The sequence below is a fragment of the Canis lupus genome, chromosome 19 (genome assembly GCF_048164855.1).
Source record: "Canis lupus baileyi chromosome 19, mCanLup2.hap1, whole genome shotgun sequence".
Classification (NCBI taxonomy): domain Eukaryota; kingdom Metazoa; phylum Chordata; class Mammalia; order Carnivora; family Canidae; genus Canis; species Canis lupus.
The window spans coordinates 1,618,238-1,633,377 of NC_132856.1; the positions used below are offsets into that span (position 1 = coordinate 1,618,238).

The 15,140-nt window shown below is 38.9% G+C and overlaps 2 protein-coding genes across 7 annotated transcripts in view; both read right to left on the reverse strand.

Moving 5' to 3' along the window:
• ZNF197 (zinc finger protein 197) overlaps positions 1–14,909 on the reverse strand; it is a 49,655-nt gene extending 34,746 nt beyond the window's left edge. For 2 of the 6 annotated variants that reach the window (XM_072784812.1, XM_072784806.1), the window contains exon 1: positions 14,790–14,909. The gene's annotated coding sequence lies outside the window, so the exon portion shown is untranslated. Of the gene's footprint in view, positions 1–9,055; positions 9,189–14,789 lie in introns of those variants that run through there. The other 4 variants (XM_072784814.1, XM_072784809.1, XM_072784810.1 and 1 more) reach the window with 4 other exon arrangements.
• On the reverse strand, positions 4,021–9,404 carry ZNF660 (zinc finger protein 660). Its single transcript, XM_072784824.1, has one exon. It carries the CDS (start codon positions 9,402–9,404, stop codon positions 8,409–8,411), a length of 996 nt encoding a protein of 331 aa, XP_072640925.1. The 3' UTR covers positions 4,021–8,408.
• Positions 14,910–15,140: the final 231 nt, after the last annotated feature.

Here is a 15,140-nt window from a genome sequence, read left to right on the forward strand (position 1 = left end):
TCCAGGATCACGCCCTGGGCCAAAGGCAGGCACTAAACCGCTGAGCCACCCAGGGATCCCCCTGTTTTGTTATTTTAATGATTGCTTTGGGATCTTCATCAGTCTACCTTCAAGTGACATTATACCATTTTCTGTATAGCAGTGGTACTCAACTTACTTAGTAATGGTTCTCCCCTGGGGGCTATTATCTAGATATTTTTGAAACAACAGAGGTATGGTGATACTGGCATCTAGTGGGTAGAAGCCATGGGTGCTGCTAAGTTTCGTATAATGCACAGGACAGCCCAACACAACAGTCCAAAATGTAAGACAGGGGCACCTGGCTGGCTCAAGGAGAAATGCATCCAGCTCTTTATTTCATGGTTTTGAGTTTGAGCTCAAATTGGGTGTAGATAACTTAAACTTTTTTAAAAAGCTATGCAGGAAGCCTGTTTCTCCCTCTGCCTGTGTCTCTGCTTCTCTCTCTCTCTGTGTCTCTCATGAATAAAGATTTTATTTATTTATCAATTTGAGAGAGCGGCTTCTCCCTCTGCCGGTGTCTCTGCTTCTCTCTCTCTCTCTGTGTCTCTCATGAATAAAGATTTTATTTATTTATTTATTTATTTATTTATTTATTTATTTATTTATTTATTTAAGAGAGAGAGAGAGCGAGGCCGAGGGAGAAGCAGGCTCCATGCAGGGAGCCGGATGTGGGACTCGATCCCGGGTCTCCAGGATCATGCCCTGGGCTGAAGGTGGCGCTAAATCACTGAGCCACTGGGGGTTCCCAATAAATAAAATCTTAAAAAAAGAAAGAGAGAAAAGAAAGAAAGGAAGGAAGGAAGGAAGGAAGGAAGGAAGGAAGGAAGGAAGGAAGGAAGGAAGGAAGGAAGGGAGGGAAAGAAGAAAGAAAGAAAGAAAGAAAGAAAGAAAGAAAGAAAGAAAGAAAGAAAGAAAGAGAAAGAAAGAAAGAAAGAAGAGAGAAAGAAAGAAAGAAAGAAAGAAAGAAAGAAAGAAAGAAAGAAAGAAAGAAAGAAAGGAAGAAAGAAAGAAAGAAAGAAAGAAAAGGGAAGGGAAGGGAAGGGAAGGGAAGGGAGAAAGAAACCTGTTGTAATCCCTATCTTTTTCCTCTGCACTGTTTTTATAATTTTCTCTTGACTGTTTTTGAGAAATTTGTGATGCACCTTGTAGTAATTTTCTTCAGATTTATTCTAGGTTTATTGCTCTACACTACCGAGGCAAGACCCTTCTGAGTAGTTTACCCAATGCACAAAGGAATTGTGTCTGACTCATGGCAAGACAGTATTTCTTACCTTGTTTCTGTGCCTGGAACTGTTCACTCCAATCCTTTGGAATGTTCCCCCCGCCACCCCCCTGGCCTTAGATAAGTTTCCTCATATAATGTGCCCATCAGTACTCTGCTGAATATCCTGACCATTCACAGATCTCCAGATATCTCTGCATAGTTCTCTCTCCTCCAGTACTATCTTGTGAACCCTACCTGCCTTGGTCTTCTTGGATTCTCAGCTCTCTCGTCAACTCAAGAATTTCACCAGACTCCACCAGCTCCCTCTCCTTATGCTACTGCCTGGGGATGCCTGGGAACTTTTTTTTTCTTTTTAATTTTATTTTATTTATTCATGAGAGACACAGAGAGAGAGGCAGAGACACAGGCAAAGGGAGAAGCAGGCTCCATGCAGGGAGCCTGACGTGGGACTCGATCCCGGGTCTACCAGGATCACACCCCAAGCTGCAGGCGGCGCTAAACCGCTGTGCCACCGGGGCTGCCCGCCTGGGGACTTTCTTAAGGCAATAAACTGGGGCACATATGGCTCACTTAACTTGTTTCTCTATATCAGAAATAAAAAATCCTTGATGTTTGTTACTGATATCAATAGGACCAAAATCATTGTTTCATATATTTTGTCTAGGATTCTAGTTTCAGGTAGGAATGTAATTCTGGTCCCTCTAACTCTAACATGGCCAGAAGAGGGAGTCTCTCCTTCAGTTTTATTCATGTTTAAGTATTTTCTCATTCTCATTAAGTTTTCTTCAAATCATGGATTATTTAGAAATGTGTTTACTTTCCAAATGTATGTGGTTTAATTAATTAATTAATTATTAGTTAATAATTGCATTATGATCAGGGCAGAGGACATTGTGTTGCCCTGTCTGGATTTCCCTGGATTGTCCCCTATCCTTCCACCCAGGAGGGCAGGCTGAAAGCCTTCAATTGTCAGTTCTCTCCAGGAACTATATCCTCAGCTGAAGAAGCCTACCTTACCCAAGATCATGGTTCCCTTTACGGTGGTGTGACAGGGCTTGTACTGAGTGACTGGCTGAAGCGGCATATGAGCCCAGACCTCTCTCCTCTGGTCTAGGCACTTCTGATAGTACAGACCCGTCTAATTGAGTCTGAAGGAACACAGAGGACTTCTCTTACTACTAGTTTGGTAGTTCTGTGTTCTTGGGTGTTAATCCAAGAATACTCTCTAATAAATTTGCTGTATGTTATCCTTTGTCTATACATACTTCCTGAAAAACAACCTAAAACAATTAGGTAACTCAGTTTAATTAGATAACTCAGTTTTTAAAAATTCACTAACTTTTAAATAACCATTCAAGAATACTTGGAAATGTACATACATACTTTTATATTACTTTCTTGGTTTAGAGTTTTCTAAATTTGAACTCTAAATTACCATGAGGATTGACTCATGACTACTAATTATTAGAGGCTTTTATTTTCTACTTAAAGTCCATGACAAAACTCACAAGCTTCCTTGATGTTTTCCTCTGCTCCTGGTTGACCTTTTCCTAATGCATGCTTTCGCTGGGAGTATAGTACACATCTGGGATTCTTATGGAAATCTCACTTCCAATTCTCCACCTCTTGCAAGGCCACAGATTCAAATTCTGCACTTGCAGCAGGTAAAATCTATGTCCCTTGTGACCAATATCATCAAACTGCCTCACAGCACCCAAAGTATCATCACCCACTTACCTTTCTGACTTCCACCTCCTATTTACTTTAGGCTCTGTGTGTTTACTTCACCTTCTCAAAAGCCCTTGAAAAGAATGTTTAAATTTAATCCAGAATTTCTAGGTTGTTTTGCAGCCAAAGGGCTTTATAATTATCTAGTTTGCCTTACTGTTCTTTTATGCCTTTTAAGGACATTAATCTCTGCTCAATTTTGTGGTAAAACAGACTGCAAATGTGACAGCATTTTGTTTCATACTCCATAAACTGGTTGCTAATTTGTCATGGTTATACAAACTTTGATATATGTCTTAATAATTTTGTAATTTATAGGTTCTTCTGAGGGAAAAATGGACTATCATCACAGTAGTGAGGTAAAGAGTCAAGGCTCCTAATGAAAAATTTTCAATTCCCACTGCAAAAGTGTTGTTTTATATAGACTCCTGGACCTTGGCCCACATTTGGCGGGCCTTGGAAATTGATCTGTGTGTGCTTTTACCTCCTGTGGTTCCCAAATTTGGAATCCACTGGCCTTAGTTTCAGAGACTGGTTATAGCTTTTGCATGTCTACAATCCCTGTGGTCAAACTGTACCATGTACATTTAAATGGTCAGTGGGAAGAGTGGGAACTAGTCAGGTCCTTATCTATGATGCCCAGAAAGGAGTCTGCTATCTCCTTTATACCACTTTATACCACTCACAAACATACTTTCTGGAGCAGAAACAGACTTCAGGGAACATGGCTGGTTTTATATAGCCATCTGAGGTCTACGGAATGGTAAAGATTTGAAACACAGATGGGCCCAGAGAAAGGGACTCGGATAATAATTGGCTAAACAATTCCTCTAAGGAAATTATAGGACACTTTCTGTTGGCTAGGGAGCTCTGATTTATGTAGTAGGAGTATGAAAAGAACAAGCTTTGTGTTGCGTTTAAATCAGAAACAAGCAAAATCACATCATTCCAAAAACAGCTGCTTAAAGAAAAGCAAACTGAACTGTTTTCTTCCCACTCTGAACAAAGGAAACAAGATAAAAAAATTCAGTGGTATTTATAACAAGTGAATGAAAACAGAATTTATTGGAGGAATTATAACTATGTCCTGCAAAAACAGTTTTATAACATCAGAGGTGATTAAAGACAATCAGTTTCAGAAAACAATCTAACAACACGAGCATACTATTTTATTTATTTATATTAAATGGAAAAATTAAAAAAAAGAAATCTGTCACTGAGGATACCGAACTAAAATAAAATTTAGTCTTAGAGGATTTAAATGCAACAGAATTATTCAGCTATTTAAGCCCCTTTTTGGTTTGATTTTCTTCTCAGTTCCAAGTAAGACCTAATACAGTACACACCACCAATAACATATTATATCTCTAAACCTAAGGAGAAACTCTTCTCTCTATGCAGATTCTTTGTCTTTCATATTTCTCTTCAATCAAGGCTATAAAAAATGAGATTTTATTCCACACTTTCTCAACTAAAAGGATACATATATATTCCTATTCCACACAAGAGCAATTCTACACAACCAGGATGTCTGTGGCTAAAAAATATCACCTCTTCATATTCCTCAAGAATATTCAGGGTACTAAAAACATAAATGAATAAGTGTGAGTGCACAAGAAGCCAGTAGATAACATAAAAAGGGATAGGCAATACACAGTAGTCTAGCAATGGGTTTTTGATGGAAAATAGGGGAAAATGGAAATAAACTCAGGGTTGAGGGAGACCAAAACTAACAAATGAGTGGCCGCAGAGGAGGCACTGGTTTCCATTAGCACAGGTAACTGGAAAAAACACAGAGACATCCTGAGTGCAGAGTGTGTCATGAAAAAGCCTGAAAGTATGATAAGAACTACATAATTCAAGTCTGACTGAAGTAAACAGCTGGTAGTCTTGAAAGTGTCCCTGGAGGAAGGTGGATGATCAGTTCACATTATACTACGGAATATTTATCTGAAAGGGTATGAGGACCACTTATCAGCATTTACCTGTGCAGCTTGAGAAAAGTATCAGCTTAGAAAACGGGTGAGCGTCTATTATCTTACCTTGCCTGGGGTAAGATAAGTGAAGATCTGTATTCAGATTTCTGGGTTTGAAATGGCACAGCATCCTTCCAGAAGGTATTTACTTTTGAAGATCACAAAAGTCTTTTAAGATGAAAAAGAGAGCCTATTTGAAGGAAGAATCTCAGGCACTATGACACAGTGATAGGAAATTGTTTTGGTTAGAGAATACCTACTCAGTAATACAGGAAGCATCAACAACTCTGCTCAGTAATAATAAATGCTCAAAATACAACCTCTGACAGGTATAAAGAAGCCAACTGACTGTTTTCTTAGTTTCGGCCACCAGTAGACATCAGTAATGGAGTTTCTACATAGGTAATCAGCAGGTGAGGATGGCTGGCATAACAAAAGGCATGGGATGCTAATTACAAATGCCTCCCTTAATTTTAGAAGGACATGTGACAAGAGGAAAATGATGGAAGGACCCTTAGTGTTATAGTAGTGTAACCCACTGCCATATGTGGGTTATTCTACCCTTGTGTCCACATAGACTCTTAGGGAAGTGCCTATTCAACAGTGATATAACAGTCCTATCCCTGAATCCAGCAACCTTCTTTTGAATAACCACGCAAACAAAGATGGACTATTACATCACAAAATTCCATGTACCAATCCTATAAAAATAGGACAAAACCAAACAATCTCTTTTCACACTATACCCTTTACAACCTTCTGCTTCCTTGTCTCCAGTAACAGCAAGGAAGAAATATATAATCCTTAAAACTAAATTACAAGGTGCAGGGACAAGCCATAAATCAAACTTAGGGAAGACAGATAGCATCTTCCTTATGAAACCATGATCAAATAATTATTTAGATACAATGTCCTTTCACAGAGGTGTCTACTCAGGAGAATCACAACTGGTCTCCTGCTCACATATAGAACCATCACGGTGGGCAGAGACACTGTGGTATAATGAAGAAAGCACAGACTTAAACCTCAGATCTGAGTTCAAATCCTGACTCCAATCACTAAGTAGCCAGTCACCTAACCCCAAGACACAATTATCTTGTACAAATGTTATAAGAATTGAATGGGATAACAATAATCCTTATATGCATAAAACAAATGACATTAGGCTTAGGAATTCACCATATACAAAGAAAGAGGGGCAACTGCATTTAAAAATGGGCAGATTCTTTCTAAGTGTTCCCAGGTGGATTTTGAGCCAAGGACTTAGAAGTTTAAAATACTGGTTTAAGGCCTTCTCAAAGGGCTGGACTTAAAGACATGCAGAGGAAGCTAGTAAGCACCTGTAGTACTGACTGCACAGCATCCCTCCCTTCTCTTAAGAAAGGTTTTTATAGATGATAAAAGGGAGAAAGACTCAGCATTTCCTCACTTCCTGACCAACCTTGACAAGTTGGTGAGAGGTAGATCTGGGATCAGAACACCTATCTCTGATTCCAAAGTCTGCACCTTTAGCTACTAAACTATACATAACATGAGAAGGCAGAGTCTTCCCCTAGTTTTAGATTATGCTCATTGCATCTTTACAGTTTTGAACCTGCAATTGTTTCAATTTCATAAGGGGACATTTTTTTCTGGTTTTGTAGACATATACCTAAAAAATAAAGCCTCTATTATCTGTACATCCTTCTACAACTGTGGAGAGGAGAATGTAGTAAATTTTTGCTGTTCTTTTAACCTAACAGCTGACAACTATACAGCCAGCTTATTTTAAAACTGCAAAGACCAATGACTAGTGTTTATTATTTAACAAACAGTAAACAGGCTCTAAAAGGAAGTGATTTGCTCATGGTTCCACTGCTACCAAGTACCAGTATTAGGGTGGAATCCCATGAGTTTAGGGTCCATATTCTCCATGCCTTTCATAACACTGTCAAGTGAAAATGAACATGTTCTGGTTGCACTTAAAAAATACTGTACTATTTTTAACTCTTTGAGGAACTTCCACAGTTTTCCAGAGTGGCTGCACCATTTCACATTCCCACCAACAGTGTAAGAGGGTTCCCTTTTCTCTGCATCCTCTCCAACATTTGTGGTTTCCTGCCTTATTAATTTTCCCCATTCTCACTGGTGTGAGGTGGTATCTCATTGTGGTTTTGATTTGTATTTCCCTGATGGCAAGTGATGCACAGCATTTTCTCACGTGCGTGCTGGCCATGTCTATGTCTTCCTCTCTGAGATTTCTGTTCATGTCTTTTGCCCATTTCATGATTGGATTGTTTGTTTCTTTGGTGTTGAGTTTAATAAGTTCTTTATAGATCTTGGAAAAGAGTTAAAAATAGACCTGCCCTATGACCCAGCAATTGCACTGCTGGGGATTTACCCCAAAGATACAGATGCAATGAAACGCCAGGACACCTGCACCCCGATGTTTCTAGCAGCAATGTCCACAATAGCCAAACTGTGGAAGGAGCCTCGGTGTTCATCGAAAGATGAATGGATAAAGAAGATGTGGTTTATGTATACAATGGAATATTACTCAGCCATTAGAAATGACAAATACCCACCATTTGCTTCAATGTGCATGGAACTGGAGGGTATTATGCTGAATGAAGTAAGTCAATCGGAGAAGGAGAAACATTATATGGTCTCATTCATTTGGGGAATATAAATAATAGTGAAAGGGAATAGAAGGGAAGGGAGAAGAAATGGGTAGGAAATATCAGAAAGGGAGAAAGAACATGAAGACTCCTAACTCTGGGAACAAACTAGGGGTAGTGGAAGGGGAGGAGGGCAGGGGGTGGGGGTGAATGGGTGACGGGCACTGAGGGGGGGCACTTGATGGGATGAGCACTGGGTGTTATTCTGTATGTTGGCAAATTGAACACCAATAAAAAATAAATTTATTACTAAAAAAAATAAATAAAAAATAAAAAATAAAAAAAGTACTATACTTCTTTCCTGAATATAAAAGTAGTATGTTCTCATTGTAGAAAATCTAAAATGCATAGAAAAGTATAAAGAAGAAAATAGAAATAGCCTATAATTCTATCACCCAATGATAATCACTGTCAATGTTTTGGTTTGGTATTATTTCATAACCATTTCTCTACTATATGTAAATGCTTTTCAAATATTTGGATCGAACTTGTTTTTTCTCTATCTTCTGTTTTATACAAATTTTTCCCCCATGGCATTAAATATTCTTTAAAGATGTTTATATAATGGCTGCAAAACCATCAAGTAGATAGACTATCATTCATTTAAACCACGTCCTATTGAAAATCTAGTTCTCTTCCTTGTTATATATGATGCTGGCATGAATATCCCTCTGTTAATCTTTGTCTGTTTCTGGTTACTTTCCCTGCATGGAGTCTTAAAAACTGAATTAAGTTGATAATAATGAAAAATTGCTTTTATAAAAAGTAGCAATTAGGACTACTACCAACAATATATTTTATTTATGAGATTTCTTTCTCCTCATTATGTTTTCTCTGGTGTTGAATAAGCTGCGAGCTGTAACGATAGGCTTTCCCACACTCACTACATTTATAGGGTTTCTCCTTAGTATGGGTTCTCAAATGTAAAATAACTTGAGAAGTCTGCCTGAAGGTTTTTCCACATTCGTTACATTTATAGGGTTTCTCTCCAGTGTGAACTCTCTGATGATCAATAAGGTTTCGATTAGAAGTAAAAGCTTTCCCACATTCATTACATTTGTAAGGTTTCTCTCTACGGTGAAGTCTCTGATGTTCACTAAGGGTCTTCCTTAAAATGAAAGTTTTTCCACACTCATCACACTCGTAAGGCTTCTCCCCTGTGTGAATTCTCTGATGGTCTATAATCTTTGTATTAGAAACACATGTTTTCCCACACTCCTTACATTTGTAAACTTTTTTTCCTTTGTGCATTCTTTGATGTTGAGTAAGATTTGAACTACGGCTAAAGGCTTTCCCACATTCAATACAAGTGTAGGGCTTCTCCCCAGTGTGAACTCTATGATGTGAAATAAGACCTGAACTCCGACTAAAGGCTTTCCCACACTCCTTACATTCATACGTTTTTTCCCCACTATGGATTCCCTGGTGCCGAATGAGGTGTGACTTACCACTGAAAGATTTCCCACATTCACTGCATGTGTAGGGCTTCAGTCCAGTGTGGATTCTCCGATGAACAACAAGGTTGGAGCTATGACTGAAGGCTTTTCCACACTCCTTACACTTATAGGGTTTCTCTCCTGTGTGGATTCTCTCATGCACTGTAAGGTTTGCACTCTGACTAAAAGCTTTCCCACACTCAGTACATACATACTGTTTCTTTTCAGCCTGAATTCTCCTGCTTGTTATAGGATCCAAGCACTGACTACCATCTTTTTCAGATTCTTGCTCACTTACTTCTGTAAGTGTTTTATTGTCTTTAACTGTCTTATGTCTGAAATTTCTCGTCTTTCTCCTCATTTTCTCTTGCTTGAAACATCACAGTGGCCTGTTGAATCTTCTCTTTCTCTTCAGAGGAGCTTTTTAAATTTTGACTTCCTGGGAAATACCTCTGTGGAGTTCTCTTGAAAAGTGCAAGATTCTAATTTTTCAGGAATAATACTTTGCAATCAATACCTCCTCAGTTCCAGTTCCACCATCTGACAGAAGAAACAGAAATTGCAATATTACCTATTCTTTTTCCTGGAGGAAGGAGAATTATCCAAAGATAACAAGATGTAGTACATCACAGGGTCTCACATGGAAGAAGAAGTGTTCAAAGATGGCGGAACAGATCAAAAGCAAGATGAGAAAAATGAGGGTAGACCCCGAGACCAAGGTAAAGGCATAAGAGAGGAACCCAACAGATCCAGCATTAGGATAAGCAATGAATAATATAAAATCCATCCTGATTTCTTCCTGTCTCACATTCTACTCCCAGAATTGGAGCCATCAAACTCCCCACCTGGTTCCCAGAAAAAATGAACTGAAAGATCCTTAGTTCAGTAGCTCTTCTTCCTCTTAAAAAAAAAAAAAAAAAAAAAAAAAAAAAGATTTAATTTATTTATTCATGAGAGACATACAGAGAGAGGCAGAGACATAGGAAGAGGGAGTAGAAATAGGCTCCATACAGACAGCCTGATGTAGGACTCGATCCTGGGACTCCGGCAGACACTCAACCACTGAGCCACCCAGGCATCCCTCAGTAGCTCTTCAAAAACAGTTTGGCTTTTAGTTCTTGCTGACCTATTCCCCTAATACCAATGATATAATGGCTGGCACAAAATAGATACTCAAGAACTATTTCATAGATCAGCAACTGGGATGGTCTTAGGGTACAAGAATTCGTCTTTTGTTCAAAGTCCAGATACAAGGCCCCTGGCTACATCCCTGTTTTTAAGTTCTGTCTTAATAAAGGGGAACACTATTCTTGCAGTACCAGAACCTATTGGAGCCTAGTCACACCACAGCCTACTCTGTAGGGATTGCTCTGTAGCTGGATCCAGCCACATGCACTCATTCAGTCTGTCTGTTTCTCACCAAGCTATCACTCTGATAAGCTATCATTCAATCCACTGCAAATTTGAGAGTCTGAGTTGGGGAACAGGGCTAGCTAAAGCATGGCAGGGGAAACTCTGATAAGACTGTGCATGGTATAATGTAAGTATCTAACATTGGCAAAAGGGTGAAAGGAGGAGGCAGTGCAATCAAAAGGGGCAAATACATGAAACCCATGACAGGAACGAGCATGAACTGCCTAGTGGGTTTAACATGAAACTCTGGACACACTGGTAACCCTAGGATATCTCAAATCTGGAGGGGACTGGAATCATAAAGGAAACAGAAAGATGACCCCATGATACTAATACATAATTAATGTTCCTTTTACCATGTTCCTCTTCAAATTTGTCCATATGTATAGTTATACAATTACAAATATACAGTAGATATAATTTTGCATTCTATCTCTTTAAATTTCATATGTAACTTTCCACGTTAGTTTTTTATCATCATAAGATCATTTTATGAAAATAAAATATACTACCAGTTGAATTCATTATAATTTACCTACAATTTTGCTAGTGTTAGACATTTCTGTTGCTCCCTGAGGTTTAACCACTTCAATTGTCACTTTGGATAAAGTTTTCTTCCAATTGAAATATGTTCCTAGAATAAAAGTTCCACAAAGGAGTTATTGGATCAGAAGGAATGAAATTGTTTTGCAATGCTGCCTATTGCTTTTCAAAAAAGTCTGACCAGTTTCCATGGTCTCATAGCTTTTTCATAGGCTGAGTCACACTCTCTAAAGGAGAAGCATGTCCAGTGGTTCAGTGCTCAAGATCAGCAAGAAAGGAAGAGAACTTCCAATTGAGATTAGAATTCATATTTCAGGAATATAGGTGCCACTGATGCCATACAGGGACACATATATACAAATCTGTGCTCAAGATATAAACGCAGAGAAAATGGTGGTTGAAGGGTGGATTCTTGCCAGGATACTGAACACATCCAGCTGTTGTTACCTCTCCTAATCAATAAGGAAGAAACTCAGTGAGAAGCCAGGTGCCTGCAGAGCAGGGTGGGACAGAAAGTGAAGCCATTTCCAATGTTCTCTCCGGGAAAGTTGATGGTTCTTTCTGAATTTCTTTTCCATTTGCAATCTTCTCTAAAACTCTTTTTTTCATACATGTCTTAAAGTAGTAGTTACTGAGCATTCTACTCTGTACACATCTCTGTTTTGGATCTAACACAGGGAAAATTTTAAAAAGCATTATTGCGGAAAGGTAGAAAATAACTGTGGATGAATGAATGGATGGATGAAAAGGTGGGTAAGTTTATATATTTACTGTTATAGAGGCCTCTCATTTTGCTAGCAAATTGTCTTCTGCCAACTTGCATTATTTTTTAATTCTTTTTATAGTATTTTTTATGAAAAGTTGGGAAATGACTTCCCAACTTGAGAATGGATCTTCATAATTATGAGAACAAGACATAATAAGGATTCAGAATGAGATAATGCCTTGAAGCCAGCCCCAGCTTGTCTCATTTCTAGGCATGACTGATCTGAAGCTTCCCAGTTAGCTATTGTAGTAACTATTCTACTGTCAAAGGCTGCTGTGGAAAAGATTAGTCTCGTGGCTTTCAAGAAAGAGGTGTTCATGGAAAATATTAATAGCTAGGTATTTACATGGCTCTGTCACAAAGAAATAAATACCATTATTGAATGTAAATAAAAAAAATACTATATGCTGGCAAACCAAACTTCAATTAAAAAATATTAAAAATAAAGGATTGTTAAATACTGAATGTGTCCCCCTCATCCCTAATTTACGTGTTGAAGCTCTAATGTCTAATGTAACTATATTTGAAGATGTGACCTTTAAGGAGGTAAATTAAGGTTAAATGAGATCATGAGGGTGGAGCTTTGACCTGACAAGATTAGTGTGTCCTTATAAGAAGACATAGGAGAGCCTTTTTTTTTTTTTTTTGAGAGCTCATTTTTGCTTCCATTTCTGCCTCTCCTCCTCCCAATAAACTGAGGATAGCCATTTGAGCACACAACAAGAAGGTGGCCATTTATAAGCCAGGAAGAGAGTCCTCACCAGAAACTGAATCAGGTGGTCACCTTGATCTTGGACTTCTAGGCTCCAGAACTGTGAGAAAAGAAATGTCTGTTGTTTACACTGCCCGTCTGTGGGATTTTATTATGGCAGCCTGAGCACACTAATACAAGCATGAAGTATTGCATCTACCTTTAAGGAGCTTACAGTGGAGTAAATGGTGAAAAATGAAGAAGCCAAATTAAGATTTATAAAGTATCCAATCAACAGGTGAAGGGTAAGAGGGAAGGGGACATTTACTGAATTGAATCCCTTTGGGGAAAGGTACTTTAAGAACGCACACCTTTGGATGAGCCCCAGAAGATGAAATTATTTCCTCCAAAAGAAGCTTGTGGAAAGGCAGAAAAAAAAAAAAAAGATTGCACAGGGCCAGTGTACTCAGAAATAAGTGTGAGATTACAGTATCACATAGCTTCATGATGGTGGGGATTTTGTCCATTTTCTTCACCTTTGTCTTCCCAGCAACTAGCACAGTCCCGGCATTCAGTAGGAATCAAAAAAATTTTTGTTTGAATGAACAAATGAAGGAATGAAAGAAGTTGCCTGAAGTTATAGGAGTCAGAACACTGAAATTATGGGGCATATATGGATATAATTTAATGGTCAATGGGAAATAAGTATTTACCATCATCGTTTTCTTTTTTTTTTAAATTTTTATTTATTTATGATAGTCATCAGAGAGAGAGAGAGAGGCAGAGACACAGGCAGAGGGAGAAGCAGGCTCCATGCACCGGGAGCCTGATGTGGGATTCGATCCCGGGTCTCCAGGATTGCGCCCTGGGCCAAAGGCAGGCGCCAAACCGCTGCGCCACCCAGGGATCCCGTCATCATCGTTTTCTTTCCCCAGTCTACATTCTTTTTTCTACCTTGCTGTTCTCCTGTCTCACTCTCACTTGTCAATAACACAGTTTTTTGAGCATTGCTATTCATATCCCCTAGTTCTCAAACTTCCCTCCACACCCCAGCACATTAATAATTCTCTCAGCTTCACAGAGTAGAAAACAGGACAGAGGCAGCTGGTTATCCCACGAGTTGCAAACTGAAGAAAACAGAATCAAGAGATGCCACCTAGGAGTAGAGCGTTCATATATCTCAGATGTCCCAGAACAGAGCTGGCTTATACCTGCTATTCTAGCATGATTATAAATCAGTGGCCTCCTGAACTCACAAAAATATCCCAGTTTGGACAATAAATTTCACATCATCCTTCCTAGATATGGCATGAGGAAAAGAACGCTTTAGGGTATAACATTGTATGTCAACTATACTTGAATTAAACGTGTTTCTTTAAAAAAGAATGCTTTAGGAAGATTAGCCCAGATGGAATAGAACTGCAAGAAAGAATGGAGGAAGGGAAATGAGTGGGGAGACTTTAGGAATGCAGTATTCATGACCCCTCTACTGAGGGTCTGCCACTTTCTAGGTGCCCAATAAATGTTTGTTGAACGAATGAATAAATGAATGTGATAGTGAGACCCTAGTCCAGGATAATGATAGGAAAGAGAAGGATGAAATCTAGCTATTTCCAGGAAAGCATATACTTATATCAGATTGGATACAGAGGATGACTAAAAGAAAGAATTCAAAGTTACCAGATCCAGGTCTGAATATCAACAATGGTCATGTCACTAAGGAAGATGAAGAACAGGAAAACACTTTAGATGAGAAGAGGAAGAATATGTCAAGAATGCAAATTTGAGAGTAAGACAGAGGGGACAAAGGAAGTCATGCAAATGTATAAGCTCACTGACATAGAGATTTTGGCTAGAAAAGCAGGAAGGGAGAAAGAGAAATGCACAAGGATGTGCCAAAAGGAAGCCCAATGTGGTTCTGGGGACCTGAGAAAGAAACAAGACTTATCAGAAGACCAGGGAGGGCTGGTCTAAGGAGAGGTTGGTCAAAAGAAAAACTACTTGTCCTCTGTCTGACTGAATGGGAAATTCCCTCAGAAAGAATTCCCAGGCACTGATATGTGTGCAGGGAGGCGAACTCTTGGCTAGAGAACTAGGAGGAGGGACAGATGAGACCACAGGGCCAGGAGGACACCAGGGGTATCCAAGCAACTGTGCATAAAAGCATAATCTCAGACAACTGGCAAATGAACCAATGAGGCTCCACAAATCTCCAACCTACAAATCCCTGAGACTGATGGGTGAGTGATCTTAGGACCATGTTCAGTGCAGGCTATGAGAAACTCACAAAGAGCAGGGTCATATTCCCAGAAAGAGAGAGAAAGTAGTTTTACCTTGGGAGGTCGTATTCCTCTAATTCACCATCATCACCTGCATGATCAAGTCTCTGTGAGCAGTGGTCACATGGTCCTTGGTTACTGATTAGCTGCAACGGATCGAGGACTAAGAGGGAATACCTGAAAAATTCCAGAGAGACTAATGAATGAAATATCAAAATTGAAAAGAAAAAAAAAATAAAAGAAAAGAACTGGGAGAAAAAAATCAGGGGATAATTTGATCCCAGGAAGCAAAAAGCCTAAAACAAGCCTGACATCATAACAAAAGCAGACAGATTTGATCATACAGAAATTCCTGTACTTCAAAAAAAAAAAAAAAAAGCCACCGTAACAAATCTGTAATATGAA